This window comes from Vombatus ursinus, unplaced genomic scaffold (assembly GCF_900497805.2).
Source record: "Vombatus ursinus unplaced genomic scaffold, bare-nosed wombat genome assembly UNPS02014816.1, whole genome shotgun sequence".
Classification (NCBI taxonomy): Eukaryota; Metazoa; Chordata; class Mammalia; order Diprotodontia; family Vombatidae; genus Vombatus; species Vombatus ursinus.
This window is the reverse complement of record NW_020954594.1, coordinates 3,239,583-3,267,064: the sequence shown is the minus strand read 5'-3', so window position 1 is coordinate 3,267,064 and position 27,482 is coordinate 3,239,583. Positions and strand designations below refer to the sequence as shown.

At 42.1% G+C, this 27,482-nt stretch overlaps 1 protein-coding gene across 1 annotated transcript in view; it reads left to right on the top strand.

Moving 5' to 3' along the window:
- SORL1 (sortilin related receptor 1) overlaps positions 1-27,482 on the top strand; it is a 216,807-nt gene that overhangs the window by 51,531 nt on the left and 137,794 nt on the right. Inside the window, exons 4-8 of the mRNA XM_027835471.1 lie at positions 5,944-6,105; positions 7,503-7,570; positions 9,884-10,064; positions 22,748-22,849; positions 23,990-24,159. Coding sequence (XP_027691272.1) covers positions 5,944-6,105; positions 7,503-7,570; positions 9,884-10,064; positions 22,748-22,849; positions 23,990-24,159 — 683 coding nt within the window. The remainder of the gene's footprint in view (positions 1-5,943; positions 6,106-7,502; positions 7,571-9,883; positions 10,065-22,747; positions 22,850-23,989; positions 24,160-27,482) is intronic.

Sequence of the window (27,482 nt, the reverse complement as noted above, 5' to 3'; positions counted from 1 at the left end):
TCTGGAGTCACAGAGCTAGTAAGTGGCAGAACCAGGATTCAAACTCAGGTCCTATGACTCAAAGTTTAGCACTTTCCCCACCTTTCCGCATTGCTCCTTTATTAATATTGACTGAAAGTCCTACCTAGGGGAGGGCAAATGCACATTCACTACTTTGGCTACATTCATCCTCCCCACATTTCTCTTGCTCAGGTCTGAGTAGCTTCATAACTGGTGGAGATTCAGAGACAGGAGATGAAATGTCCTGACAGCTATAGAATGTATTGGCACTGAGGCCTTGTAGGAAACATTGTCAAGAGGAAGTTTCTGCTTCCTTGGTGGTAACTATCTGTTCTCTCACTTCTTGAACTCCCCAGGAAGGAAATGGTGACTCTTATTATGTTAATTATGTTTATTTTCACCCAGAAGTCACATTGTTCCACCAGACCTGATACTTCCTGAGAAAAACCACACAGAGTTTCTGAAGTCCCTTGTTGTCAGTAGGGCCATCAGGGAGAATCTTATCGAGTGCCTCTCCATCCCTGCCCCTGACATTTTTATCGCGGTTAAATGTTAACATTGAGGACCACCTTGATGAGAAAGAAGAAGAAATTAAATTTTTTCTAATATTAAAGGGCAGAGTGCAGGCTGAATGGGGTATATATAGAAACAGTGGGAGGCCCATAGCTAATGCTATGATGATAATGATAATGGTAATGATGGTAACTGATAATGATGGTGGTAATGATGAGGGGTTTATATGAAGGCTTCAGGTCTTTTTTAGTTCCAGCTGTCAGTACTTCCTTGTTCTCCTGACTCCCTAAGGCACTTAGAAAGAAGCTCTAGCTCCCTCATCCTTGTAGCATAGAAGCCCATATTTCATGGGGTCTGTGAATGGGGAAAAGATAGATCTTTATTTCTACTTGCCTCTTACTAAAAGTTAGCATTTCCTTCAATTATGAAGAAAGGGAGCCATAGGATTCACTGGGGGTCTAAGACTCAGAAAATGTTAAGAACCCCTGCTGTAGCAACACATAACTACTCATACTGTAAGACCCAACCTGATGGGTTAGAAAGGTCCTGGGGCCCTTTTCTAGAGCATGCAACCCTCACAACACCACAGAGGTAACCTGTGGTTAATGCTGTGTCTTATGCTGAAGTTATTCAGATTAATTTTAGATGACTAGATGGAGCTAGTCTTACGTAAAATTGTGAAGTATATGAATTGGCTTTTGGTGCCACCAACCATTTTCTTTTTTTCTTTTCTTTTCTTTTTTTTTTTTTTTGGTAGGCAATGGGGTTAAGTGACTTGCCCAAGGTCACACAGCTACTAAGTATCAAGTGTCTGAGGCCGGATTTGAACTCAGGTCCTCCTGACTTCAGGGCCGGTGCTCTATTCACTGCGCCACCTAGCTGCCCCCCACCAACCATTTTCTGTCCCAATTTTTGAACCCTTGTGACATACCATACTGTCTTCACTCTCCACCCAGATTTTTCTTCCTTCTCTAAAACTTGTTCTAAGGAAAGAATTAGATAAGTTCATTTTCATAATGTAACGTGTGTAAATAACTTATAAAGTCTAATGGGTTGTCCCTTCCCGAGGTTGTTGTATTTTAACATGTGGCAAAACCTTAAGTCATAAGAGTGAAACTCTTAGTATAGAACTTTAGGCATTGTTAGCTAAGAAGGAGAAAGACATTTTTTGGGGGAAAGAAAGACTTTCCTGATGGTCCTGCAATCACAACAGGTGGTGAATAGCTGCTGAATAATACCAACTATGCTAGGTATTCATTGAGTGTTTACCATGTGATCAGTTTTAGAAGAGGAAGGGGGAGAAGAGGGAGGGAATAAGCATTTATATAGCACCTACTATATACTAGGCTCTTTGCTTAGTGTTTTACAAATATTATCTCATTTGATCCTCACAACAACCCTGTGAGGTAGGTACTGTTATCATCCTCATTTTGCCTTTGAGGAAACTGAGGCAAACAGAGGTTAAGTGACTTGCTAGGGTCAGCTACTGAGTGTCTGAGACTGAATTTGAACTCAGGCCTTCCTGACTCATGGCCCATGTTCTATCCCCCTGAGCCACCTAGCTGCCTCAGCTGGGTGGTGCGGCAGTTAGGAAATAGGTTATTATATTAGGATAAAGAATACATGAAAAGTGTAAGCCAGGTTCTCTGTCCTCAGAAAGTTGTAGTCTAGTTGGAGAGACAAGACATATACACACAAAATCATTAAATGGCAATGGTACAGGGATGAGAAAATATTATAGGCCCCCAAAAATATCATTGGAGGTTAAAGAAGGGTATCAGTGTGGGCTGGTGTGGTTCTTCATTGGAAGAAGTGAGACCAGCTGGAGTTTTATTTCTTGATTTGTTGTCTGATTATTTGTTGAGTTCTTACTAGGTTTATAATAAAAAAAAGTTATTTAGGAGAGGAATTGTAGGAAGATTAATCTTATGGCAGTGTGCAGAATGGTTTGCAGAAGAGATGATTGGAGAAGAGTTCTTAATTTTTTTTGTATCCTGGACCCCATTGGTAGTCTTGTGAAGCCCATGAACCCCTTCTTAAAGTGATAGTTTTTTAAAAAATAATTGAAGGAAATGGTAAATTTCAGTTGTGAAAATAAATTTTCCTATCCAAATTCATGGGCCACCTGAAATTTATCTATGGATGTTCATGGACCCCAAGTTAAGAACCCTTGGATTAGAGCTGTTGCCACAATTCAAGCATGACCTGATGAGTTAGGAGCCTGGACCAACCCTGGTGACTTTAAAGGCATTGAACAGTATAGAAAAATCCTTTCTTCTGACACCCAGGTGACCTATGAAGGAGGGAGACACCTGCAGAAGTGAGGCCTTGGTAATTAGTGGCCGCTATTGCTGTAGTATTTCCAGAATAGCAGCACCTCTTTTGCATCTTTCTCAGACTACTTCCTGAGATATTTTTATGCTAAATAATTGGAGGGGGGTGCCTCATCTAAGCCAGACAATAATGGTTTTCAGTGGTGGTTAGTATATGGTATTAATACTGGGAGACAGGGCAGCTAGGTAGCCCAGTGGATAGAGCACCTGCCCTGGAGTCAGGAGGACCTGAGTTCACATCCGGCCTCAGACTAAACGCTTGACACTTAAAGCTGTGTGACCCTGGGCAAGTCACTTGACCCTGATTGCCTCACACACATAAATAAATAGATAGATAGATAGATAGATAGATAAATAAAAAGTTGAAGTCGAAAAAGCCCTGAACTTGCAGTCAACAGTCAGTATTTATTAAGCACCTACTGTGTGCTAGGCACTGTACTAAGTGCAAATTCTAGTGCTGTTCTGTCTTGTCTGTGTGACCTTGGACAAGTCACATACCCTTTTTGGGTTTCAACTTCCTCATTTATAAAATTAAAAGGGATCAGACTAGGTGATCCCTAATGTTCTTTCTAAAGTGGGAAATGGTTCCTCGTCTCAAGGGGCTCACATTCTGATGGGGTTGACAACACACATAGAGGGTTTCAGCTCCCTCAAATCAGGTAGAAAGATTTCATGGTCCTTAGGGGGCAATGGCAGTGGCAAAGCAGATGGTAATAGATTCTTAATGTTTTTTCTTCCCCACAGAAAATTGTTTTTTTCTGTTTCTTGTTCTTGAACCATTCAGCAGTGCCAAGGACTTTGGTGTTAAGAACTTTGTTTTCCATTTTTTCCGTAGCTGTGGTTGTTAGGAATTGGGGCTGTCGCACCTGCAGAACCAATTGCAAGGTTTCATTTCCATAAGGGTTGGTTCCCAGAATGATGCTCCTTGAAGAGCTAGGTGCAAAACTAAGAATTGGTTGTCTGGGGTCACTGACTTGTCTGAGGCTCTTGGGCTCTTGGGCTCACCTCTCCATTTGTGGCATCTGGTTAGAAGTTGGTGTTGATGGTAGCCAGGAATGTGGGCCCCTTCTCCATAGGAATTGTTTTCCACAATGATATGGGCCAGGCTCGAAGCAGGGCAGATTGGTGGAGGATCTCTTCTGTTCCCAGAGCTCTTGGTTTCATAGATCTAGGCTTTCTCCATCTGAGGGAAGGTGGTGGTTGAGATGGTGGCATTGGTTTTACCCACCTGGCACATGCTGCCTCCCATTGCTTCCTCAAGATATCTTGGTACTTCAGCTCGGTTGGCTTGCCTAGTGGATCCTGTTGAGGGAAGTTGATCAGGAAGGTTTTCTTGCATTCAGTTTGTACATTTTATTTCTGTGACCAGACTCATGGTAGAACTGGATCCTGCTGATTCTGACTTCTTAGTCCTCTGCTGAGTTTCCTGGTCAACCCTAGAACAGGCCCTTATTCTCTCTCCCCACAGAGGGCCTCTATAGGCAGGCAGTTGCTAGTCTGTCAAGCTATTGTTCAAACTCAGTCACCCTTGTACAGCTAAAATAAGGTGCGTCCTGTTCCCACGGGAGTCACTCCTCTAGATGCTACAGAGAAAGTCTGCTGGCCTCAGAGGCTGCTCCTTTCCCTATGGAAGTAGTCCAGCCTCCTTGTGCAAGGAGAACAAGCCATTCTCCCAGGGCAGGTGAAACTGCTGGGAAGGTGATGTTAAGGTTTGGCCTGGGGCTTTTTTGAATGGTGCTGGTACTGGAATTCTTTTCCAGCTTACCCCTTCCCTGCCCACTCCCAGTTTAGCTTATCAGGAATACAGGTAAATCATAACCTCATAGAATCAATGGATCACAGATTTAGAGCTAGAAGGGACTCCAGAGGCCATTTGATCTAACACCCTTATTTACAGATGAAGAAACTAAGGCACCTTCAGTACCTAAGGTCACTTGGTAGTAAATTAGCAGACCTAGGTCCTTGGACTCCAAATCCATTGATTTTCGTATTATACTACTCTGATTCCCCGGTCTCTTGGTTGCTGTTGGCCTTTGAAAAGAATGAACCATTACCCACTGACCAAGTCACCTCCACTTTTGCTCTGAGAACAGTAATCAAATCAACATTACTTTACTCACCATCCCTGAGTCTTCCCAGGCCGGAACTACCCACTCTGGTCATTACTCCCCTAAATACGTCATTTTCATTGATTAGAATGTAAGTTGCTTGAGGGCAAGGACTGTTTTGCTTTTTGTATTTATTTCTCCATCATTTAGTACACTGCCTATCAATTGAAAGCTTAACAAATCATTTTTCTTCCATTCATTCATTCATTCATTCATTCATTCATTCATTGATTCATGGATGACAAAAAGATGGTGGTCAACAATGAAAGATAAAAATTAGAAGAACATTCTGATGGAAGTCACAAAGATCATTAAAGTTTTGATTAAATAGGACTGATACGTGGGGATATACTAACCTGTCCTCTCTGTTGCCTAACTCAGCCATTTCTCGCCTTTCTTTCTTTCTTTTCCTTCCTTCCTTCCTCTCTCTCTTGAAAAATTGGAATATTTTATTTTTAACTTCACTTTTATTGGCTTTTAAAAAAATTGCTGTTACTTCCCAATGATTCTACCCTCCCCCACAGAAAGAACACTCTCTTATAACAAAGTATAGTTAAACAAGACAAATGGGCACATTGGCCATATCCGACAGCGTATGTGTCATTCTGCACCTGTAACCCATAGCTTCTTTGCCAAGAGGTGGGAGACATAATTGACAAGACATACTTGTCAGGAGGTGGGACATGCTTCAACATTTGGAATTAAAGCTGGTCATTGTATCAGTCAGAGTTCTGAAGTCTTTCAACATTGCTTTCCCTTATGATGTTGCCATTGTCTGAATCATTCTCTTGATTCTATATGTTTGCATCTCTTCATTGACATGTTTAGATGGTAAGAGGGCCCTGCTGTCCTTGGGTATGCAGGCCCCTCATTCCTCCCTGGTTTTCATCTTCCCCTTAGTGCTCTCACATTTTATAGCTAAGGGGGTGGCTTGTTAGTACTAACTTTTTGTCACTGTGTGCCTCTGTCTTCTCTGTTTTCTGCTCCAGTACGTCTTTGTGGATGCCTATGCCCAGTACCTCTGGATTACTTTTGACTTCTGCAGCACCGTCCAGGGTTTCTCCATCCCGTTTAGGGCAGCTGACCTCCTCCTGCATACCAAGGCCCCCAACCTTCTCCTGGGCTTTGATAGATCTCACCCTAATAAGCAGGTAAGTGAACCCCCTCCCACTCACCCACCTGCTGCCTTGGGAGGGCCCTTAGTGGGCACAAGCAAAGGCTTCTTTACTTGCCTTCTTATTGTCCTCTGTCTGTGTCCTTTCACTAATTCTTTTCCCTCTTCTAGGCTTGGCATTTGTAAGCACAATTTCATTTACTGTTGTTAAGTAAAAATACACCCCTTGGCAATATCCTTCCTCCTTCTGGCCAAGGATCACTACCCCAGCACTTGGCAGCCTCTTGCTTTTTAACCTTGTGCTCTTCTAGACAGATATTTTGTTGTTGAGTGGGAGGAGGGGGTGTAAACTGAGGCCCTGGAACCATATGACAGAGAAAGCAGGAACCTGGACTCTGCAGGATGTTTTTTACATTTCTGACCTTCTGTGGTACGTTTACCCAGAATTTATGTTAGAATAACATCAATTGTTTACTCCTTTGGGAAGGCAAGGGGATCAATTTCAGGCCTGGAATTAAGTAGGTCAAGGATATAGGCCTGGCATAAACCTGCCTGGGCCCTGGGTTGGCTTGGTAATGATTGTGCCAACTAAATGTGGGTCATTTTCTTTTTACTTGTAGCCTATTTAACCAAAAGTGCCTCCTACTTACTTTGGCAAGGTTTTAGGTCTGTCATAGGAAAGGCTTGGCCTGGGTAGGAGGGAGAAGAAAAGGAATGGATCAAGTATGGGGCTACATAAGTTTCCCAGAGTGTTTCAGTTATCTTTATTGTTGTTTCTGATCTTACTCTTGTAACATCCTGTTGCCAGGGACACATAAAACAAGCTTCAGAAAGGGCCTTCAGGTTGGGGTTTTTGAAGTTTAGGTGATTGGTTTATCCATAATCTCTCTGGCTAGGTCTGGCAAATCTATTTGTCATGCTTATGTTCCCCATGTACGCTGATGATTCTTTTGGAAGCTCTGTAGTTCTGTCCTTGACTAATGTTTACTCTTCTCCCTCATGTCTGCCTTAGTCATCTAAAGTCACTAAAGGTGTTCAGGACATTATTTCTGAGGGAGGAAGACCTAGGAGTAACTCCCTGGCCATATTCCATCAGCTGAGATACAATCGTAGAGGAAATGTCCTTTTCTGGAAAACCAGAATAGCATCATTCTTTGAGAAAAGGAAATGGACCCATTTTTTCCTCCCAAAAAACCACGTCTGAGATTTTAATCACTGCAGACAAGACAGGGTAGCAGATTTATCTGTTCTTCCCTGTCCTTACATGCTTTTTGAGCACTCCTGTTGGCTCCGATGGTCTGTGCCTGTTGTTGTAGGCTCTGGTGTTGTGTTTCCCAAGACTGGGTTTCACAGTAGGAGTTTGATGGTGATTTAGTTGTCCACGGCCCAGAGTGCTTAGCCCTCTTTCGTCACTTTTATATTATTGATTTGCAGCTCTGGAAATCAGATGATTTTGGCCAGACCTGGGTCATGATTCAAGAACATGTGAAGTCATTTGCTTGGTAAGTTGTACCATCTTAAGAGGTAGGGATTAACCAATTTGATCCCCCTTTTAATGTAAACATGTTTGGCCCAGTTTGGAATTGAGAGTCATGGAAAAAAAAAACATCTGAGTCAGAACTCCAAGTGGAATAGATTTAGCTTAATCTGAATGAGGACTGATTATAGGAGGGGATCAGATCTTTGGGATTTCTCAATCCATTAGGAAACCAGGAGGATATTGGATGCTTTCTGAAGACCCTTTTTTGGAAGTGGTCTTTCAGAAATACCATATTTTGCTGTGTACAAAATATTAAGCTTTGTCTCTTCTATCAATATTTTAAGTTAGAATGTTAGAGGAACATTTGATATATTTGCCCAGAAGAAACTATAGAAATATAAGACATGATTTCTATTAGAGATGCATCTAAAATAGACTCTTAGGTAAGCAGGGTCTCTTAATATCTTAGAACAATTTTACCCTCTCCTTCCCCCACCTCCAACCTCTCTCTCTCTCTCTCTCTCTCTCTAATACTGAGGAACCTTATACTAATTTGCATAACCACCAACGGAAATACTCTAATCAGTACTTCTAATTGTGGAGGAGAGCAGATTGTACTAACACCCACGCACACATGTACAGGCATGCACACGCACGCGCGCGCGTACACACACACAGACACACAGAATGTCAGATAATGAAGAACCATTTTCATCCAGGTCTTATATCTAAAATATCAGTTTTCTTCCTTTGCTCTAGTTAGGAATTTATTGGGGACTTGTTTGGATTACAGAACAGAAGTAGAAATGTCCCCAGTTGTAATGTCATTTTCTTTGTAAATTATGCCACCCTTGAAATGGGAACTCTGAAATGAGACTTTGGGAAGGGTATTTTGAAGGAGTTTCACTGGGCTCCTGATTACTTAAAAGGCCACTAATAAGCACCTGTGTGTTTTATGAAACCATCCAAGAGAAAGATAAGCCCTTGTTCTTGGGGAATTTTTCTCACTGTTATGTTTTCTTTCCAAGCCTTCTGGCTGCTTGTGCTTGGAGAAGATTGAGTCACTGCAATCGTTAGATTGTGTTGCCCCTTATTTTTGAAAAGTAATTAAGAAGAGGTGTGTTCCATAGACATTTCTTCATTTTACTCCCTTTTCCTGCCAGCCTTCATATCACCCAGCCCTGTGTATGTGTTAGTATGTGTTAGGAATTGAGTTAATGATTAGGATTAGTCCTGTGGTCAGTAATTTCTTTGTATTTGATGTGGGGTGGCAGGAATCCACATGCCATCTTTTGTGCCAACCCCAGACTAGACACAGTGTCTCTTGTTGAACAGGGAAAAAAAAAATCACCAGACAAAGAATCAGAAGACTGAGGCCCTAGTTGTAGTTCTTGTCAGTAACTAAGAATGAGATTTGCATTTCTCTGGGCTTTGGCTTCTTCATCTGTCAAATGAGGGTGTTGGCCAAAATGATGGGAGAAGGATCAGACTTGTTCTGCTTGGGCCAAAGAGCTGGAATGAGGAGCCAGAAGTGGACTTTGTAGAGAGGAGGTTGTAGGCCTTATGTGAAGGAATACATCTGAACAGCTGGAGTTTCCCCAAAGCTCAGTAGGCTGTGGGAGCAAAGAGAGGTCTGCTAGCAAAGGCTCGATGACCACTTGTCAGACATGCGGTCCAAGGGAAATCTGTGGAGGTATGGGTTGAAAAGGATGCGCTCTGAGGTCTCTTCCACTCCTGAAATTCTGTAATTCTGTTATCTCTAAAATTAAATAATGCTAAAATTGAAAAGTGTTCTTACCTCAGAAATCTACAAAGTGAGGTCATTTTTATACTTAACCCTTAGGACAGTATCTCCCTCATAGTAGGTGCTTAATAAAGACTGATTTCCTTCCTTCTATTTGGGGAGATATTTTCTGAGTATCTACTGTGCTAGGACAGCACAGTGCTGGGCATTCTGGGAGAGATGATGATAATGATGATGATGACGATTGTAATATATATATAATAATAACTAGTATTTATATACACTTTAAGGTTTGTAAGGCTCTTTTATAAATATCTCATTTTATCCTGACAGCAATCTGAGAAATAGGTACTATTATCTCATTTTACAGATGGGAAACGAGGAAGAAAGGTAAAATGATTTGCCCAGGGTCACATAGCTAGTAACTGTCTGATAGAGGATTTGAACTAGGTCTTCCTGACTCCAAGGCCAGGGTTCAATCTGCTGTGCCACCTATGATCCTATGATTTGCTGAGCAAGTCAGTGACATGCCTAGAATGAAGGTGTCCCGTGTATGTGAATATAACAGTAACCGTTTTTTCCTTCCCACAGGGGAATTGATCCATATGACAAACCCAATACCATCTACATTGAACGGCATGAGCCCACAGGCTTCTCCACTATCTTTCGAAGTACAGACTTCTTCCAGTCCAGGGAAAACCAGGAAGTGATCTTGGAGGAAGTCCGAGACTTTCAGCTCCGTGACAAGTACCTATTTGCCACAAAGGTGGTGGTAAGTGGGAAGGGGGTGACTGAGGATTCCAGTGATCTGAGTGTCTCTTCTTACTGCCAGAAGCTTAAAGCCATTTAAAAAAAAATGAACTTAGTTGAAGCAGGAAGGACTTTACCAAGACATGTTGATGGTCGTCTTGCCTGTAGAGGTTGTTAGATCCTGAGACTCATTACCCTTTTCTTTTTTTTGGTGAGGCACTTGGGGTTAATTGTAATGTTATGTGTCTGAGGCCGGATTTGAACTCAGGTCCTCCTGGCTCCAGGGCCGATGCTCTATCCACTGTACCACCTAGCTGCCTCTGAGACTCATTTCTAAAGGATTATTTGAAGTCTTTGGTCTTGGAAAGGTTTAGGAAAAAAGAAGGCTCTAGCAGGCTTGAATGTTGTCTCACTGGGGCCTGGGGGAAACCTCTCAAGGTGTCTTTCAGAGCATGGCATTTGATTGAATTTCCTTGTGACCTTACAACAGCTTTACAAACACAAATTCTCATGAGCAGCTAAGAAAAAAGTGATGTAGTACATTAGGGAAAAAAAAAGACTAGGCTTGGAGGTAGCAGAGATCTGGGTTTCAATACTGGTTCTGACACCAGCTATATGTCACTGGGATTTTCTCCTCATCTCTAAAATGAGGATAATGAGGAATAGAGAAGGAAATAAATATTTATAAAGCACCTACTCTGTGCCAGGCACTGTGCCAAGTATTTTTTATAGCTGTTATCTCATTTGGTTCTCACAACAACCCTGAGAGGTAGGTGTTGTTATTATTCCCATTTTATAGCTGAGGAAACTGAGGCAAAAAAAATGACTTGTCTAGAGTCACATAGCTAGTAAGTGTCTGAGGCTGTGATTTAAACTCAGGTCTTCCTGACTCTAGGCCCAGTGCTCTATCCACTTCATCACCAGCTTCCTTTATAATAACACCAACTTTATAGGATTGTTTTGAAGAAAGTGCTTTGAGAATTTAATAGAGCCCATAAAGGTGAGTTTTTAATCTGTTGGTTTCACTGTTGTTTCCTTGATGTTCATCAAGTGGATTTTTTCAAAGCTCCAGAAATATGCTAATTGTCTTCGTTGATTGAATGTATAGATATTAGTGTAGACAACGTCCAGTGGGAATTAGTGCCTGAAGTAAAACATCCCAGTATTCAAGTGCCTGAAGTAAAACATTCCAGTATTCAAGCTTCTCGCTTCCGTGTCAGTAAGTAGAGGGACTCTTACCTCTCCTTGCCCTTTGTTTGATCCCCTGTAGCCAGAAGTCACAGTGGAAGATTTGCTGGTTATTAACCATATTAACCAATTATATTATTAACCATAATATAATTTATATCTATCAGTTTTATTTCTTATCAGATCATTCAGTCATGTGCCAGTCCCCATGCCAGGCACTGGGGAAAGAAATACCAAGAATGAAACAATATTCACACTGAGTTTCTTTTTTCTTTTTCTTTTTTTTTTTTTTTGTTAATGGTAATTTTTATTTTTTTTTTGTTTTCAACATTTACTTCCACAAGATTTTGAGTTCCAAATTTTTACCCCATCTTGCCCCTCCTCCCACCCCAAGATGGCATGCATTCTGAATACCCCTTCCCCTAGTCTGCCTTCCCTTCTATCTCTCCCCTCCTTCTCTTATCCCCTTCCCCTTCAGTTTTCCTATAAGGCAGGATGGATTTCTGTACCCCATTTCGTGTATTTCTTATTTCCCAGTTGCATGTGAAAACATTTTTTTTAAACATGTGTTTTTAAAACTTTGGGTTCCAAATTTTCTCCCTTCCTCCCTCCCCACCCACCCTCATTGATAAGGCAAGCAACTAAATATAGGTTATATATGTGCAGTTATTCAGAACACTTCCATAGTAGACATGCTGTGAAAAACTAACTCTATTTCCCTTAATCCTATCCCACCCTACCATTTATTCTGTTCTTTCTTTTGACCCTGACCCTCCTCAGAAGTACTTGCATCTGATTACCCCCTTTCCCAGTCTGCCCTCCTCTCTATCATCCCCCTACTCCCTTGTCCTCTTCCTCCCATTCCCCCTGAATTTTCCTGTAGGGTAAGACAGATTTCCATACCCAATTGAGTGTGTATGTTATTCCCTCCTTAAGTCAAATTCTATGACAGTAAGATTGACTCATTCCCTCTCACCTTCACCTGTTTCCCCTCCACTGTAAGAGCCTTTTCTTTTCTGTTTTTTTTTGTGAGATAATTTACCCTGTTCTACTTCTGCCTTTCTCCTTCTCCTAGTATAATCCTCTCTCACCCCTTAATTTTATTCTCCAGATATGACCCCTTCATTTTCAAGTCACCCTGTGCCCTCTATCTATCTATCTGTCTATCTATCTATTTGTATCTATATTTTTTCCCCTTCAACTACCCTAATACTGACAAAGGTCTCATGAGTTACAAATATCATCTTTCCATGCAGGAATGTAAACGGTTCAACCTTTATAAGTCTCTTATGATTTTCTCTTTCCTGTTTACCTCTTCATGTTCAACTTGAGTCTTGTATTTGAAAATCAAATTTTCTATTCAGCTCTGATCTTTTCATCAAGAATGCTTGAAAGTCCTCTATTTCACTGAATGACAATTTTTCCCCTGCAGGATTATAGTCAGTTTTGCTGGGTAGGTGATTCTTGGTTGTAATCCTATCTCCTTTACCCTCCGGAATATTATATTCCATGCCCTGTGGTCCCTTAATGTAGAAGCAGCTAAATTTTGTGTTATCCTGATTGTGTTTCCACAATAGTTGAATTGTTTCTTTCTGGCTGTTTATAATATTTTCTCCTTGACCTGGGAACTCTGGAATTTGGCTACAATATTCCTAGGAGTTTTCCTTTGGGGATCTCTTTTAGGCGGTGATCGGTGGATTCTTTCAATTTCTATTTGCCCTCTGGTTCTAAAATATCAGGGCAGTTTTCCTTGATAATTTCTTTTTTTTTTTTTTTTGGTGAGGCATTTGGGGTTAAATGACTTGCCCAAGGGCATAATGTGTGTCAAGTGTTTGGTCTGAGGCCAGATTTGAACTCGGTCCTCCTGACTTCAGGGCTGGTACTCTATCCACTGCGCCACCTAGCTGCCCCTCCTTGATAATTTCTTGAAAGATGATGTCTAGGCTCTGTTTTTGATCATGGCTTTTGGATAGTCTAGTAATTTTAAAATTCTCTCTCCTGGATCAATTTTCCAGGTCAGTTGTTTTTCCAGTGAGATATTTCACATTGTTTTCTAATTTTTCATTCTTTTGGATTTGTTTTACAGTGTCTTGATTTCTCATAAAGTCACTAGCTTCCAATTGCTCTATTCTAATTTTTAAGGAAGTATTTTTTTCAGTAAGCTTTGGGACTTCCTTTTCCATTTGGCCAGTTTTGCTTTTTAGGGCATTCTTCTCCTCATTGGCTTTTTTGGACCTCTTTTGCCATTTGGGTTAGGCTATTTTTTAAGGTATTATTTTCTTCAGTATTTTTTTGGGTCTCCTTTAGCAAGCTGTTGACTTGTTTTTCATGATTTTCTTGCAAAACTCAGTTTTTCCTCTACTTCTCTTACTTGCTTCTCAAAATCCCTTTTGAGCTCTTCCAAGGCCTGGGACTGATTCATATTCTTCTTGGAGGCTTTGGATGTAGGAGCTTTGGCTTCATTGTCTTCTTCTGGTTGTATGTTTTGATCTTCTTTGTCACCAAAGTAAGATAATATAGTCTGACTCTTTTTGTGCTGCTTACTCATGATCCTGGCCAACTACTTGAGTTTTAAACTCTTTGTTAAGGTAAAAGTCTGTTTCCAATGTGGAGAATGTACTGTCCCAAGCTTCAGGGGTTTGTATAACTGTTTTCAGAGCTACTTATAGGGACCTGAAAATTTTCACTTCTTCCAAGGTGCTATGATAAGGGGCGAGCTGTTTTCTCTCCACTACTACAAGAAGCTTCACCACACCAGCATTCCTCCTTGCCCCAGGACAGCCCCTCAGAACTGTGACCCAGATCCAAGTACGGGCAAAACAAGAGATTCCTGCCTCAGCACTGGCAAAGAGATCCCTGCAGTCCCCCTCTGATCAGCCATTTGACTCCCCCTCAGTCTGTGGGCCGGAAGCTCAGGAAACAGCTGCGGCCCCAGGGGCGGCTGAGACCTAGCTCCTTCTCTCACCGCAGTCACAGACTTTTCCCGCTGACCTTCTGAGTTGTCTTTGGTGTTAGTGGGTTGAGAAATCTGGAAAACGCCACAGCTGCCCGCGATTCAGCCCTCTGAGGCCTGCTCCAGGATCACTGTGGCCTGCGCGCCCATGCCGCACTGTGCTCCTCTCCCCGCCTGGCGCAGTATACCTTTCTGATCAACCATCCAGGCTGTCTTTGTCTGGAAATTTGTTTCACTCTGTCTTTTTGTGGGTTCTGCTTCTTTAGAATTTGTTTAGAGCCATTTTTATAGGTATTTGGAAGGGTTTGGGGGGAGAGCTCAAACAAGTCACTGCTTTCCCTCTGCCATCTTGGCTCCACCCCCCTGAGTTTCTATTCTAATGGAGGGAACAACCAATACATATAAAAATATGTGCTGTATAAATACAAAGTTGTGTTTCCAAAGTGGTTAGATCCAAGGTAGTTTGGGAAGGAGGGCAGTAGGAGTTGGGGAAATCAGGAAAAGCTTTGTGCAGAAGATGGTGTTTGATTTTCATCTTAAAGGAAGAGACTATTACAAGGTAGAGATGAGGAGGGCATGAAATCCAGATACAGGGGATAGTCGCTGAAAAGGAACACTGCTGGCAGATGGAGTATCATGAGAGAAGAGCAGAGAGAAAACCAGTTTGGCTGGCTTGCAATTGCTCTCTGAGGCTAGAAAGGTAGATTGGGGTGAGGTGATGAAGGACTTTAAAATCGAAACAGAGGGGTTTATATTTTATCCTGAATATGAAGTCACTGGAGTTGGTTGAGGAGAGGAGTCACATGGTTGGATCTGTACTGAAGGAACATTACTTTGGCAGCAGTGTGTGGGACAGGCTGGAGTGGTGAAAGACTTGAGGCCGGAGACAAATTAGAAGACTGTTGTAATCATGTAGGTGAGAGGTGACACGGACCTGAACTTGGGTGGTAGCTGTGTGAGCGGAGAGAAAGAGCGGGCTATTATTGTCCTGCTGACTGATTAGATTTTGGATTAGAGGTGGAGAATGACGAATCCAGGATAATGCTGAGCTTATGAACTGAGGAGACTGGAGGAAGGCTGGTGGTATCTTCAGAACAAACAAGGAAATTTAGAAGAAGGGAAGGTTCAAGGGAAAAGTGAATGAGTTTAGTTGTAGACGTGTAGAGCTTGAGATATCTCTAGGATAGCCAGTTTGAAATGTCCAGTAGATAATTGGTGATACCACAATGGCAGCTTAGGTGAGCAATTGTATATAGCATATACATATCTTTCTCTCTCTGTCTCTCTCTGTCTCTGTCTCTCTCTCTTACACACACACACACACACACAAATATGGACACATAGATATACATATCGATATATACATATATGTGCACATTACATGTGTGTATAGATATAAGTGTATGTATGTAAGTGCATATTTATGAATATATACATATAGGTGTATATGTGCACATACACATATGCATACTTACATCTGTGAGTCATTTGTGTAGAAGTGAGAATTAGACCTAAACACACAAGGGCTGATAAAGATACCAAGAAAATATATAGAGGGAGAGAAAATCTATCTCTATCTCTATCTCTATCTTTACATCTATCTATCATCTACATTTTTATAAATCATTTATATTTATATAGATAGAGAATTTATTAAGCATTTACTATGAGCCAAGCACTGTGCTAATTGTTGGAGATGCAAATACAAGCAAACAAAATAGCTCCTACCCTCAGGGAACTTATATTCCAATAGGACTCAAGAGCTTACATTTAATGGGAAGACAAGACATATAAGGGAGTTGGAAAGTGGTGGGGAAGAAGAAAGAGGAGGAGGGGGTACCCCTTTGAAGAGTAGAATACAGGACCAAACCTTGGGGGTTGCACACAGTTACGGGGTATCATACAGATGACAAGGCAGCAAAGGAGACTAAGGAACAGGCAGGTAGGTAGGAGGAGAACCAAGAGAGAGCCGCGTAATGAAAACCCAGAAAGGAGAGAGCATCCAGTAGGAGAGGGTGGTCAGTAGTATCAAATGCAGCAGATAGGTGGAGGATGAGGACTGAGAAAGGACCATCCGATTTACTCTCATTGGTAACTTTGGAGAGAACAGTTTCAGTTAAGTGATGAGGTCAGAAGCCAGACTGCAGAGAGTTAAGGAATGAGTGAAAGTGAGTGTGACTGGGGAAAAGGAGGAAGAAGGAGAGGCGCCAAGCCTAGACAGCTTTTTCCGGGAGTTTGAGAAAAGGAAGAGAGATAGAGGATGCTAGTTTGAGAATATTATAGGATCTCTTTTTACGAAAAGGAGAGACATGTTTGAAGGAAGCAGATAAGGAACCAGTGAGGGGCGGGGAGAGACAGAGAGAGAGAGAGAGAGAGAGAGAGACACGGACATGGAGGGTGACTCTGAATGCGGTTTGCTGAAGAAGATGAGATCTAGTATACATACAGAGGAGTTGACCTTGGCAAGGAGAAGGGCCACCTACCTTTTGGTCATAGACTGGATAACAAGAGAGAGGGAATTGATGTCCAGGGATTTTTGAGATGAAGCGAATGAGAGATTGAGGGCTCTCGGGTCAAATGACCTCTTGTAGGAGTCAGAAGACAAACAAACAGGACCCTCCAGAGCTGCGTGGCTTGTCTTTCCTGGGGCCTTGGCAGCTTTTCTCTTTGCTCTCTGTTTGAGGCCTTTCCTCCATTGGCTACAATTAGGGGCAAAGTATGTTAGTAACCTCTAAATGGTTAATCTGCTTCCTGACACAGTTAACAGGGCAGCAGTTGAAGTCAGCCGTGGTTTACATAGCTAGACTGTTATTTATTTATGTGAGTGGTAGCAAGCGAGGAAGAACCAAGCAGCCTTGTGGTTTCGGGAGCCCAGGTAAGGAAGAGGGCTTTTTCATTTTTTTTCCCCCAAGACAAAGAGGAAACCTTAGTGGTGAAGTAGATGTGGGGGCTAGCCAGAGGAAAGAAGGTCTCCTGTTTTCTGCTTTTCACAGGATTTTTGAGAAGTGTCTGCTCTTGGAAACTTGTGTGGTAGCCAGACCATTGGCATTGGCCTCAGCCGTGTTTTCCTAATCTCCCTCTTCCCTTCCCTCCTCCTCCTGCCATGGACATGCCCTGTGTCTCCTGTTCTCTCCGTCACCAGTCTCAGAAGACATGGATGCACCTACAGCAGAGAGACTGACAAAGATCCCTATTAGGGGCAGGGAAGTACGATTTTATTGATGAGAATGGCAGGTGGTGAACAGACATACTGAAATTTGCCACATGCATTTATATGTTGTGAAGCAAAATAGAGGGAGAGATGGGCCTGTGATTTTATGGGGATTGGGAACTCCCAGGTGAGGAAGCCTCATCCCACGAATGCAGATCATTAGTACCTTCTTTGCAGTTTGTAATCTTGGAGAGTTGTTTAGAACAGTGGGAGGTGCAGTGATTTCCCCAAGGAAATCCTTCCCCAACCAATATATATCAGGGGCAGGATTTGAACTCAGTTTTTTGAGGCTGGCTCTCTAGCCTTGCTACTTTTTTTTGGGATACAAAGAGCCAGGAAATGCTGAGTTACAAACCTTTGAATGCTCACAGTTCATTTCAGTTTTCTCTAAGACGACAGATTTTTCATGATTTTTCATTTCTAAGGAATGTTGCGTGAGGTTCCTTGTCTCCCCAAATTTTCCCCATCTTTCCAAAGGACAACCTGTTTGGATTTGTTTCCCTTAGCTATATGTTTTTCCCCTGATCCCAAATCTGATCCTATTTAAAAGAGCCTTGGACTTGGAATCAGGAGATTTAGGTTCATACCTAAGCTTTGATACTTACAGCTGTTTGAATGTGATCAAGTCATTTTTCAACCTTTCTCACCCCTCAGTTTCCTCATCTGTAAAATGGGAATAATAATAGTTGCACTATCTACTGCACATCTAAAATGTGGAGGAAAGCACTTTGTATAAATGTGAGGGGTTATTATTTCTCTCTCTCTCTCTCTCTCTATTTCTCAAGTTACATAATTGATTGCAAAGCCATTTAGAAATAGTTTTGGGTTATTTATGCCACTTTCTTCCATCAGCATGGATAATCATGATTTGTTGCAAGACTTCTTCATGTGGTACAAGTAATATTCTTTTTTTCAGTTGCTTCTGTACCTGGGTTAACACATTCATCATCTCTAGGCAGCCCTGTTGGCTTAGTCCTTTGGTGTTAGATGATGTACTCATATATCTTTTGATTCTTACACCAGATTAAGTCCAGTCCCATGTGCTGTGCCGCAGAGTTCACTCCCCTCTGTGGAAGCAGTACAACAATGGTAGCCCCCTCTTGGCATCTTTGAATGTTTATTTTTCTAATTCCCCATATCCCCCTTTCCACCAGTCCCGAGCTCTCATTTTAGTATGGGGAAAAAACAAACTCCAAAACAAAAGTAAAATCCCAAGCCTTGTATCTACTACTAGATTTGTGATTTCATTAGTATAGGGAATTCCCAGATGAGGAAACTCCTTCATATTCTCTACAACATCTAGTCCTAGAGAGTTCCTAGAACACAGAGAGGTTAAGAGGCTTGCCTAGAGTCACAGAGCCAGTTTGCATCAAGGGCAAGACTTGAACCCAGGTCTTCCTGGATCAGAGACTAGCTCTGTCTTCTGCTCTATCAATCTAAAGACTGGTTTTTCCTAAAGGGATGTGTTTAATGGAGGTTAGGGAGAAAAGAAGCACACTGAAGTTAAACCTTCAATTTCTCTCCCTCACTTGCTCTTTCTTCACTGTTTACAAATATGCCCATCTCCCTACCTCAGGCTTTTTTTTCCAGTGCTTTCAAGGGTCTGAGATTGCATCAATGTGAGTGTTCCCTCCCTAGATACAAATTGTAACCCATTTGCAACTTAGTAGGCAGTATTTGAGGGCTGATACAACTTCAGAGTTCATTATTTTGATCCCATTCTGGGGGTGAACCTTTTTACATTCAGCTGGGTTGTTCCTTGGATGTCCGACTTAAGAGTCCATCACCAGACCTGTTCTCTAAGCCATCTTGGTACTGTAGGGTATGCTGGGCATAGCTGGTGAGGACCAAGGTTCCTTTAAAAAATATTTAAAAATCCCAAACCTGCTACCCTCTTCTATACAATTCCATCTCTCAATTTCATTTCACTTCCAGACTTATGGAATTGACTAGTCTTGAAATCTATACGCACTGTCTTCACTTCCTTATCATTTATTCCAAAATCCTCTGTAATCTAGCTTCCATTTCCACCATTAGAAACCTTCTGATTGCCAAGTCCAATGGCTCTTTCTTAGTTCTCCTCTTCCTTGATTCTTGTATGGCATTTAGTACTGTTGACCACTCCCTCCTCTTGGATACTTTCTTTTCCATTGGCTTCCATGACATGTTCTCCTGGTTGTCCCTGCCTTTCTGAGCACTCCTGTTTTATACAGTGTCGGAACTGGGACCATCCAGTCCAATGTATACCTGAAAAAATTCCATCTGTGGTATGTCTCAAACTAATGGCCATCCAGCCTTTATTTTAAAGACCTTTAAAAACAGGGAACTCTCTACTTCCCAAGGCAGGTCATTCATTCCACTTTTAGAATTCTATATCTGCTCTGTTCATAGCTTGAATTATTGAGAAGTTTTTTGTTTACATGAAACTAATTTTGCTTTTATGTTATTTCCATCCATCATTCCTCATTTGCTCTGTGGGGCCAAACTGAACTAATCTAACCCCTCTCTTAGTTGATAGCCCTTTAAACATTTGAAGACAGCAATCACTTGATCTTTCTAGGGCATAAACTTGAGGTCTTTTATCAACATGGATGCCCTCCAGTTTTTTTTTTCTTACATATTATCAAATGAATCAACATTCTGTCTCAGTCAACGAGTATTTTTTTTTTTTTTGGTGAGGTAGTCGGGGTTAAGTGACTTGTCCAGAGGCACACAGCTAGTGAGTGTTATGTGTCTGACCCTGAATTTGAACTCAGGTCCTCCTGACTCCAGGACCGGTGCTTTATCCATTGTGCCACCTAGCTGCCCCTCAACAAGTATTTCTTAAGCAACCACTTGAGCCAAGCACTGGGAATAGAAGTACAAAGGATAAGGTGATCACTCCTTGTAGTGAGCTTACATTCTAAAGGGGGATAAGGCATCAGGTACACATAAAAATATATAAAGCCTAAATGTGAATTTTATATATGCACATTAATTAAATAGAGGTAATCCAGGAGGGAGGGCACTCGTAACTGAGGTGATGTGTAAAGACTTCCTTCAGGCAGAAGGTGGTGCTTGATCTGCATTTTAGAGGAAGAGAGAGATTCTGTGGGGTGGAGGTGATGAGGGAGTGCTTTCTAGGCCTGAGGGACCACCAGTTCAAAGGCATGGAGATATAAGATGGAAGTCTTGTCTGAGACTCTGAGAGAAGGCTAGTTTGGCTGGATCACCTAGTGCCAGAGGGAGATGCTGGAAAGACAGATTGAGGTCAAGTTGTGCAGGGCTTTAAAAGCTAAACAGAGGAATTTATATTTTATTCTCTAGCCAATAGGAAGCCACTAGAGTTGGTGGAATAGGGAGTCACATGGTTGGATCTGCACTAAAGGAAAATGACTTTGGCAGCATTGTGTAGGATGGATTTGAATGGGGAGAGTTTTGAGGCAGGGTGACCAATCAGCTGGCTGTTGCAATGATCTAGGTGAGAGGTGATGAGGGACTGAACTAAGGTGGTACCTGTGTGAGTGGAGAGGTAAGGGGTCAGATGTAAGAGATGTTGTGAAGGGAAAACTCACAAGATTTGGCACCTGATTGGATTAGATATGTAGGATCCAGGGTGATGCTGAGATTCTGGAACTAGGAGACCTTAAAGCACTATATAAATGCTAATTCTTCTTTTTCTTCTTCCTTCTCTTATTCTTTATCTTCCCCTTCTTCTTTATTATTATCACTAAATTTTCTTTTCTGAATCATCTTCCTCATTTTTTTCCCTTAATGTAGACACATGAAAGACTGTCTTTGACCTGCTTCTCTTTCCACACCACCATTTTCTCAGTTATCCATGTTCATAACCTTTGGGTAATTTCTGATTGTTTGCTTTCTTTTGAGTTCCACATCCAATGTCTTTGAGAAATGAATTCTTTCTAAGCTCTGTTCATGATAGAAAGTAGTAGGAGGAGTACCCTCAGTTGGACCCTCAGTGCTGCGTGACAGTCCTTCTCCTCTCTTCTTTTTGTCGCTTTTTGTCTCATCACCCACAGTGACTCTGAAATCTTTGCCCAACTCTCAGTTGAACCTGACCCATCACACTTACAGTAAATGGCTTAACCTCCTACTTCACTGAGAAGATTGAGACCAGAGGAATTTTATATATTATCTTAGAGCAATAATAGAGTCACTAGAGTTTATTGATTAGGGGAGTGACAGAGTCAGCCCTATACTTAAGGAAATACCGCTTTAGCAGCTGTGTGGAGGATGGATTGGAATGGAATGAAGAAAGACTTGAGGCAGGGAGGATAATTAGGAAGTGGTTGTAACAGCAGTTGGAGTAATTCAGGTTAGAGGTGATAAGAATGTGAACTAAGGTGATGGCTGTATGAGCCAGTTGTCAGAGCAGGAAGGAGGCAAGCGATGTAGTAGAGGCAGAAATGACAGGGTTTGACAACTGATTGGATATTTGGGGTAAGGGAGAGTGAGGAGTAGAGAATGACAGTGAGGTTGTAAACCAAGAAGACTGGGAAGATGCTGGTGCCCTTAATAGAAATATAGAAGTTTGGAAGAAGGGTGAGATCTGTTTTGGTCATGCTGAAGTTGAGATGTCTATGGGATAGCATCTGTGGAATAGTTTGAAATCTCCAGTAAGAAAGTCAGCAGACATCTCTATTTGTCAGTGTAATAATATCTCATTTTATCCTCACAATAACCCTGGGAGGTCAATGCTATTATTTTAACCATTTTACAGATGGGGAAATTAAGGCAGACAGAAGTTAAGTGACTTGCCCAGGAACACACATTAAGTGTCTGAGGTAGAATTTGAGCTCAGATCTTTGACAGTGCTAAGTGTACATTCATTTCCATCATTAAGTATGCATTGTGTGAGTGTGAGATACATGTGTGAATGACTGCTTTCTGGAGTAAAATAAAATTTTTTATTCGTCTAATCTGCAATCCTTTCTCATGTGTCGTTAATGTTAGTTATTGAAAAGAGACACTACAATTCTGTTTGATCGTAAATTACTAAGATACTCAAATGTACCTGAGAGCTCATCAATATAGGTACCCCTTTAGTGACTCTGGTCTGTATCTTCCTCTCAGTCTGCTCAGGGCTGGCCTACCTTGCGGTTTTCTGGCATCCTGACAAATGGCGAACACAGGCTGTTCATCAAATCAAAGATGACCAAAGAAAAATTGTATCCTCCTTGTGTGCTTTCATGTATGAAATCATGGGCACTGCCATCCTCCCTGTTACTCCTTACCCTTTATTGCAAGCCTGCTACCTAGGGAAATAAAGAATTAGAATAGTTTTCCCTCTCACTGTTTGCAAGAGTGGCTCTGATCTGATGGAATTAACTGAAGTTCTCTTTCTCCTTGGCAGCATCTCTTGGGCAGTCAGCAGCAGTCTTCTGTCCAGCTCTGGGTCTCTTTTGGCCGAAAGCCCATGCGAGCTGCCCAGTTTGTCACCAGGCATCCCATTAATGTGAGTGGAATTGACTTGCCCAGGGAGAGGGAGGGTCTACCCACTCACCTGCTCCTGTCATGCTTGCTGTGACAAGAGGAGAGGTTGGCCATGCCTAGGGATGTCCCTTGTGGTTGGAGATGTCAGGGGGAGGCTTTGGGCACTACTATTCAGGGCGTTTGCTATTTGTCCGGGGTAATTTGCTTGTTTTCATTGTTTGAGTTGGATTTGACCTGGTGTCTTTATTGCTTCAAGTAGGAGAAGGTTGGGGCAGGCATATAGTGCTGCAGAGTCAATCAGCCATTGTCAAGGGACAAGAAGTCAGGTCAAATAAACACAAGTCTTTGAAGAGCCTGCTTCATGCCCAGCTTTAGGTTTTCAGCCATGATTCTGGTCCATGAGGGAACTGCTGGTACAGTTGAGGACAAAAAAATAGATCGGCAGATGATCCAAGGTAGCTTCTGATCAGGGGATCAAATGCATGATACAAACTATAAGTACTGCTAAGCTGGGGAAAGGGTTCTTGGAGGCAGTGGCATTGGATGTGGGCCTTGAAATATAGATGGGGGGTTAGCAGACGGATGGGAAGATGCAGGGGGTACATTTCAGGCAAGGGGAATTTGGCTCTAGCAGCTTTTAATCTAGTAGGATTTGTCTGTATTTGACTCCTGAGGAGTTAGGATTTAGGAGTAAATTACATGGTTTGCAGATTATCCAAGCTTCCTCCCCAACCTGCTTTTTTATTCCTTAGCTTCCTTCTTTGTGGTCATTTGGGGACTACTAGTACCTACCCTCCCCACCAAGAAAAGTGGAGTGACCTGAAATTCAGATTAATAATGTATTTTTGTTCCTTAACAGCTATTTTGGTAAGATTATGTATGGGGAAAGAGAAATCAAGAGAAAAGGAGGTGTTGGGGAGATAACCTGTGGAGAGGACAGTGCTGCAAGCCTGGCTGGCCTTGGTTTCTCATCCCCTTCCTGCCTAGTCCCAGCAGGACCAGGGAATAGAAACAATGGAGCAGGCTTCTTTGCCAGAGCTGGGGAGAGCTGTGTGCTTGCCTCCGGCCACCACCACCTACAGAGCTCTTGGCAGATCCTTTCTGGTCCAGTTTTGAGGCAAGCAGACTTTTCCTGACCTATTTCTCCACTTTGTTCCCAAAGGAATATTACATTGCGGATGCCTCAGAAGACCAGGTGTTTGTGTGTGTCAGTCACAGCAACAACCACACCAACTTGTACATCTCTGAGGCAGAGGGACTGAAGTTCTCCTTGTCCTTGGAGAATGTCCTGTACTACAGTCCTGGAGGAGCAGGCAGTGACACTTTGGTGAGGTAAGATGACAGCCACACCTTCTTCCCCTCCCCACTCCTAACCTCTCTCTCTCCACCCCAGACTCCTGGGCCAAGAAATCTATTTGAGGTTTAAGGCTATGTCAGCATAGGCAAACATATTAACATTGTAGTGGATTTTTTTGAAGTTACTTAGTTGTTTTGTTTTGTGTTTTTGGGTCTGTATAGCTGGAGGTCGAGGGGGCACGGGGCAGGGTGGGGAACATTTGGAAAACAATTTTCAGATAAAGGCAAATCAGTATTGTTGGTATGACTTGCTTACAGGTAGCTTGGATTAAATTAAAGCCTCTTTATTTCTTCTCGACATTAAAAATTTTGGGGGGGGGAATGAGGTGGAGTTCAGATTTGTGGTTTCACTGGTTTGGGGTTACCTCCTGTGTAGAACAGCTAACCAGCATTGCAGAACAGTAGCTTGTTTTGTTTTCAGTTTATAGTCTGAGGGGATCTCTGAATCCCTAGTTTCCTTCAAGATTCAGGTTAAGTGCCATTTTCTGTGGTAGTTTTTCCACTCAAACACTCCCCCTCAGTCATCCTGGCCCCCCCCCCCCCAATTATCTCGTATCTGCTTTGTATCATTAATAGAATGTAACCTCAGTAAAATCAGGGATTATTTTACTTCTGTCTGGCACATAGTGCTGCACTTCGTAATTAATAAATGCTTGTTGATTGATTGGTTGATCAGTTGAGAGAGTTGCCTGAAATAGTGAGTTAAGTGACTTGCCCTTGGTCACACAGCTTAGGGTGTATTAAAAGTAGAACTTTAACTCAGTCGTCCTGGTTCTAAACACAACTCTATCCATTGCCTTTTATTTAATTAAACTAATAAATATTAATAAACCTTTCTTGAACCTTCTCTCAATAATAACCTCTTTTGGACCTCATGTAGTATATTGTTTTAAATTTTCTTTTGCTCTCTCTTTCTCTCCTTCCTTCCTTTCTTTCTTCCTTCCTCTCTCTTTTATTTTATTTTTCAAATGCACTTATTATTATGTGTTCTAATTACCTGTGCTTTCCATGAGACTAAACTCCAAGAAGACTATGACCAGTGTTTTATCTAAATCTATTTCTTTTTCAGTGGCTAGAACAGTTCTTTGCATACTGCAGGCATTACAAAAATGTTGATTGAATTGAATCTATTCAGTATGCCTTTTCTGTGCAGCAGAAACTTGGACTATCTGGTTTATACTTATTATTATATATTATTATTATTATCATAAGCTTATTATCCTCATGCAGACCACCAATAGACTGCTCTGACTGACTGTGTCTTTATCCTCTTTTGCCATGAGGTTTAAGGCTTCTTTGCTGGTCTTCTTGATAGCAACCTGGGTAACTGGAAGGCTTGTAGTGTTTTCAATGAAAACAGGAAGTTTGTAGGAGGAGAGGGTTTAGGCTTTTCTCACCTCTGAAGTGATGGGGATCTCTTCCTCTTTCTCTCTCCATCTCCTTTCTCTCCCTCCCCCTTTCTACGCTTTCCTTCCTGTCCTCTTAGGGGGTGTAAGCTGGATAATGATCTAAGAAAGGAGGCTAAGAAGAAGTAGTCAGACCTGAAGGAGGAGAACCAGCAGAGAACAAAGTCATGGAAATAAGAGAACAGCTAAGAAATGGGGGTGGTTGGACAGTATCACAGGCTGCCAAGGATTCAAAGATGAGTTCTGTATAAAAGCATGGAATTTAGTAATCAAATGATCATTGGTGATCTTGGAACAAACAACTTCAGTTGAGTGGTAGCATTAGAAGCCAGATTTTGAGGGGCTGAGATATGAATATAGGGTTTTGGCTGTGAAAGAGAGGAGCTATATAGGAAGTCTCTTGAGGGAAAGTAGGTGGTACAGAAAAGAAGACTGGATTTGGAGTTAGAGGCTTGGGTACCAAACTGACCTCTGTCCTTTAATGCTGATGTGGCCTTAGGGCAGGTCACTCAACATTTGGATCTTAGTTTTCCCGTCTGTACAATGAGTGTGTGATTAGATCTAATGAGACCTTCAAGTCTTTTCTAACTAGTCTCTGTAATCCTAAAAAGGTCAGATCTTTTAAGAACTTGGGAAGGGGCAGGTGAGACTTGGGCATCTGCCACCTCTCAGTTTCCTCATTTGTAAAATGATGCTAATAATGCCTATAGTACCTATGTTAGAGGTTTGCTTTGGGAGCTCCAGTGAGAGGACATATTTAAAGTAACTTGCAAACTCTAAAGCACCAGACATCACTTGTGGCATAGATAGAAGGTAGGGTTGGGCTTGGAGCCAGGAAGGTGTGGGTTCAAAACCTTCCTCTATCTGACCCTTGCCAGCTGTAAGACCCTGGATAAACTATGTAGCTGCTTCAGGCACCCCTCTAGGACTTGTCTGTGGACTAACAGAAGGGCTTCTGTCAGTGGAAGTAGTTGTCTGAGAGTTTTTCCTGCTGACTGAATCAAAGAGCCTTGGTATATGCACATATTAATGTCAGTTATTATTCCTTCTTCTTCTCCTCTTCCTCCATTTCCTCCTCCTCCTTGAAGCAGAAGAAGATAAGAAAAAGAGAAAAGATAAGAAAGAGAGACTGTTGAGGAAACTAAGGCCCAGAGAAGTTGGACGCCTTGTCCAGGATCACACAGCTAAACAGTAGCAGAGTTGGAATCAGAGCCTTGAGCTCCTGTTGCTCAATCCAGTGCTTTTCCACTCCTGCCTTGCTGCTGTTACAAAGCAGCCTGTCCCATTCATTAGTCATTCTTACTTTCTCACAATCTGTTTTCCCTTAAGGCTTGGTCCTGTTCTGATTGGCCCATTTGAGTGGCCCCATATTGTCTGATTTTTAAAATTCTAGTTAGAAGGTGAACTGGCACGTCATAGAGATGTCTTCTGTTAGAGTAGAAAGGGCACTGGTTTTGGAATCAGAGGAACTAGTTTAGAAGTTTCCTTCTGGTTCTGGGCTCCAGCCTCTCTTTCTAGGCTGATGACGTTACTCCCTGCTCAACTGTTCTGTCTTTCAGTGACACTGAACAGGTCCCTGGTCTACAAAATTCCATCTCCTGACTCAGTGTCTTCCATACCGGGAATCCTGTCCCCTCCTTGCTTTTCCCTCTTGGGATACCTAGCTTCTTTTAGGGCTTAGCCGTAAGAGGCCTTTCTGATTTCTCCAATTGTTAGTATTCCCACCTCCTCAAATTACTGTGTATTTATGTTGCATTTGCTTATTAACATTAAATACTCCCCACCCCCACTCCAACACACACACACACAGACACACACAGACACAGACACACACAGACACACACAGACACACACACACACACACACACACACACACACACACACACACACACA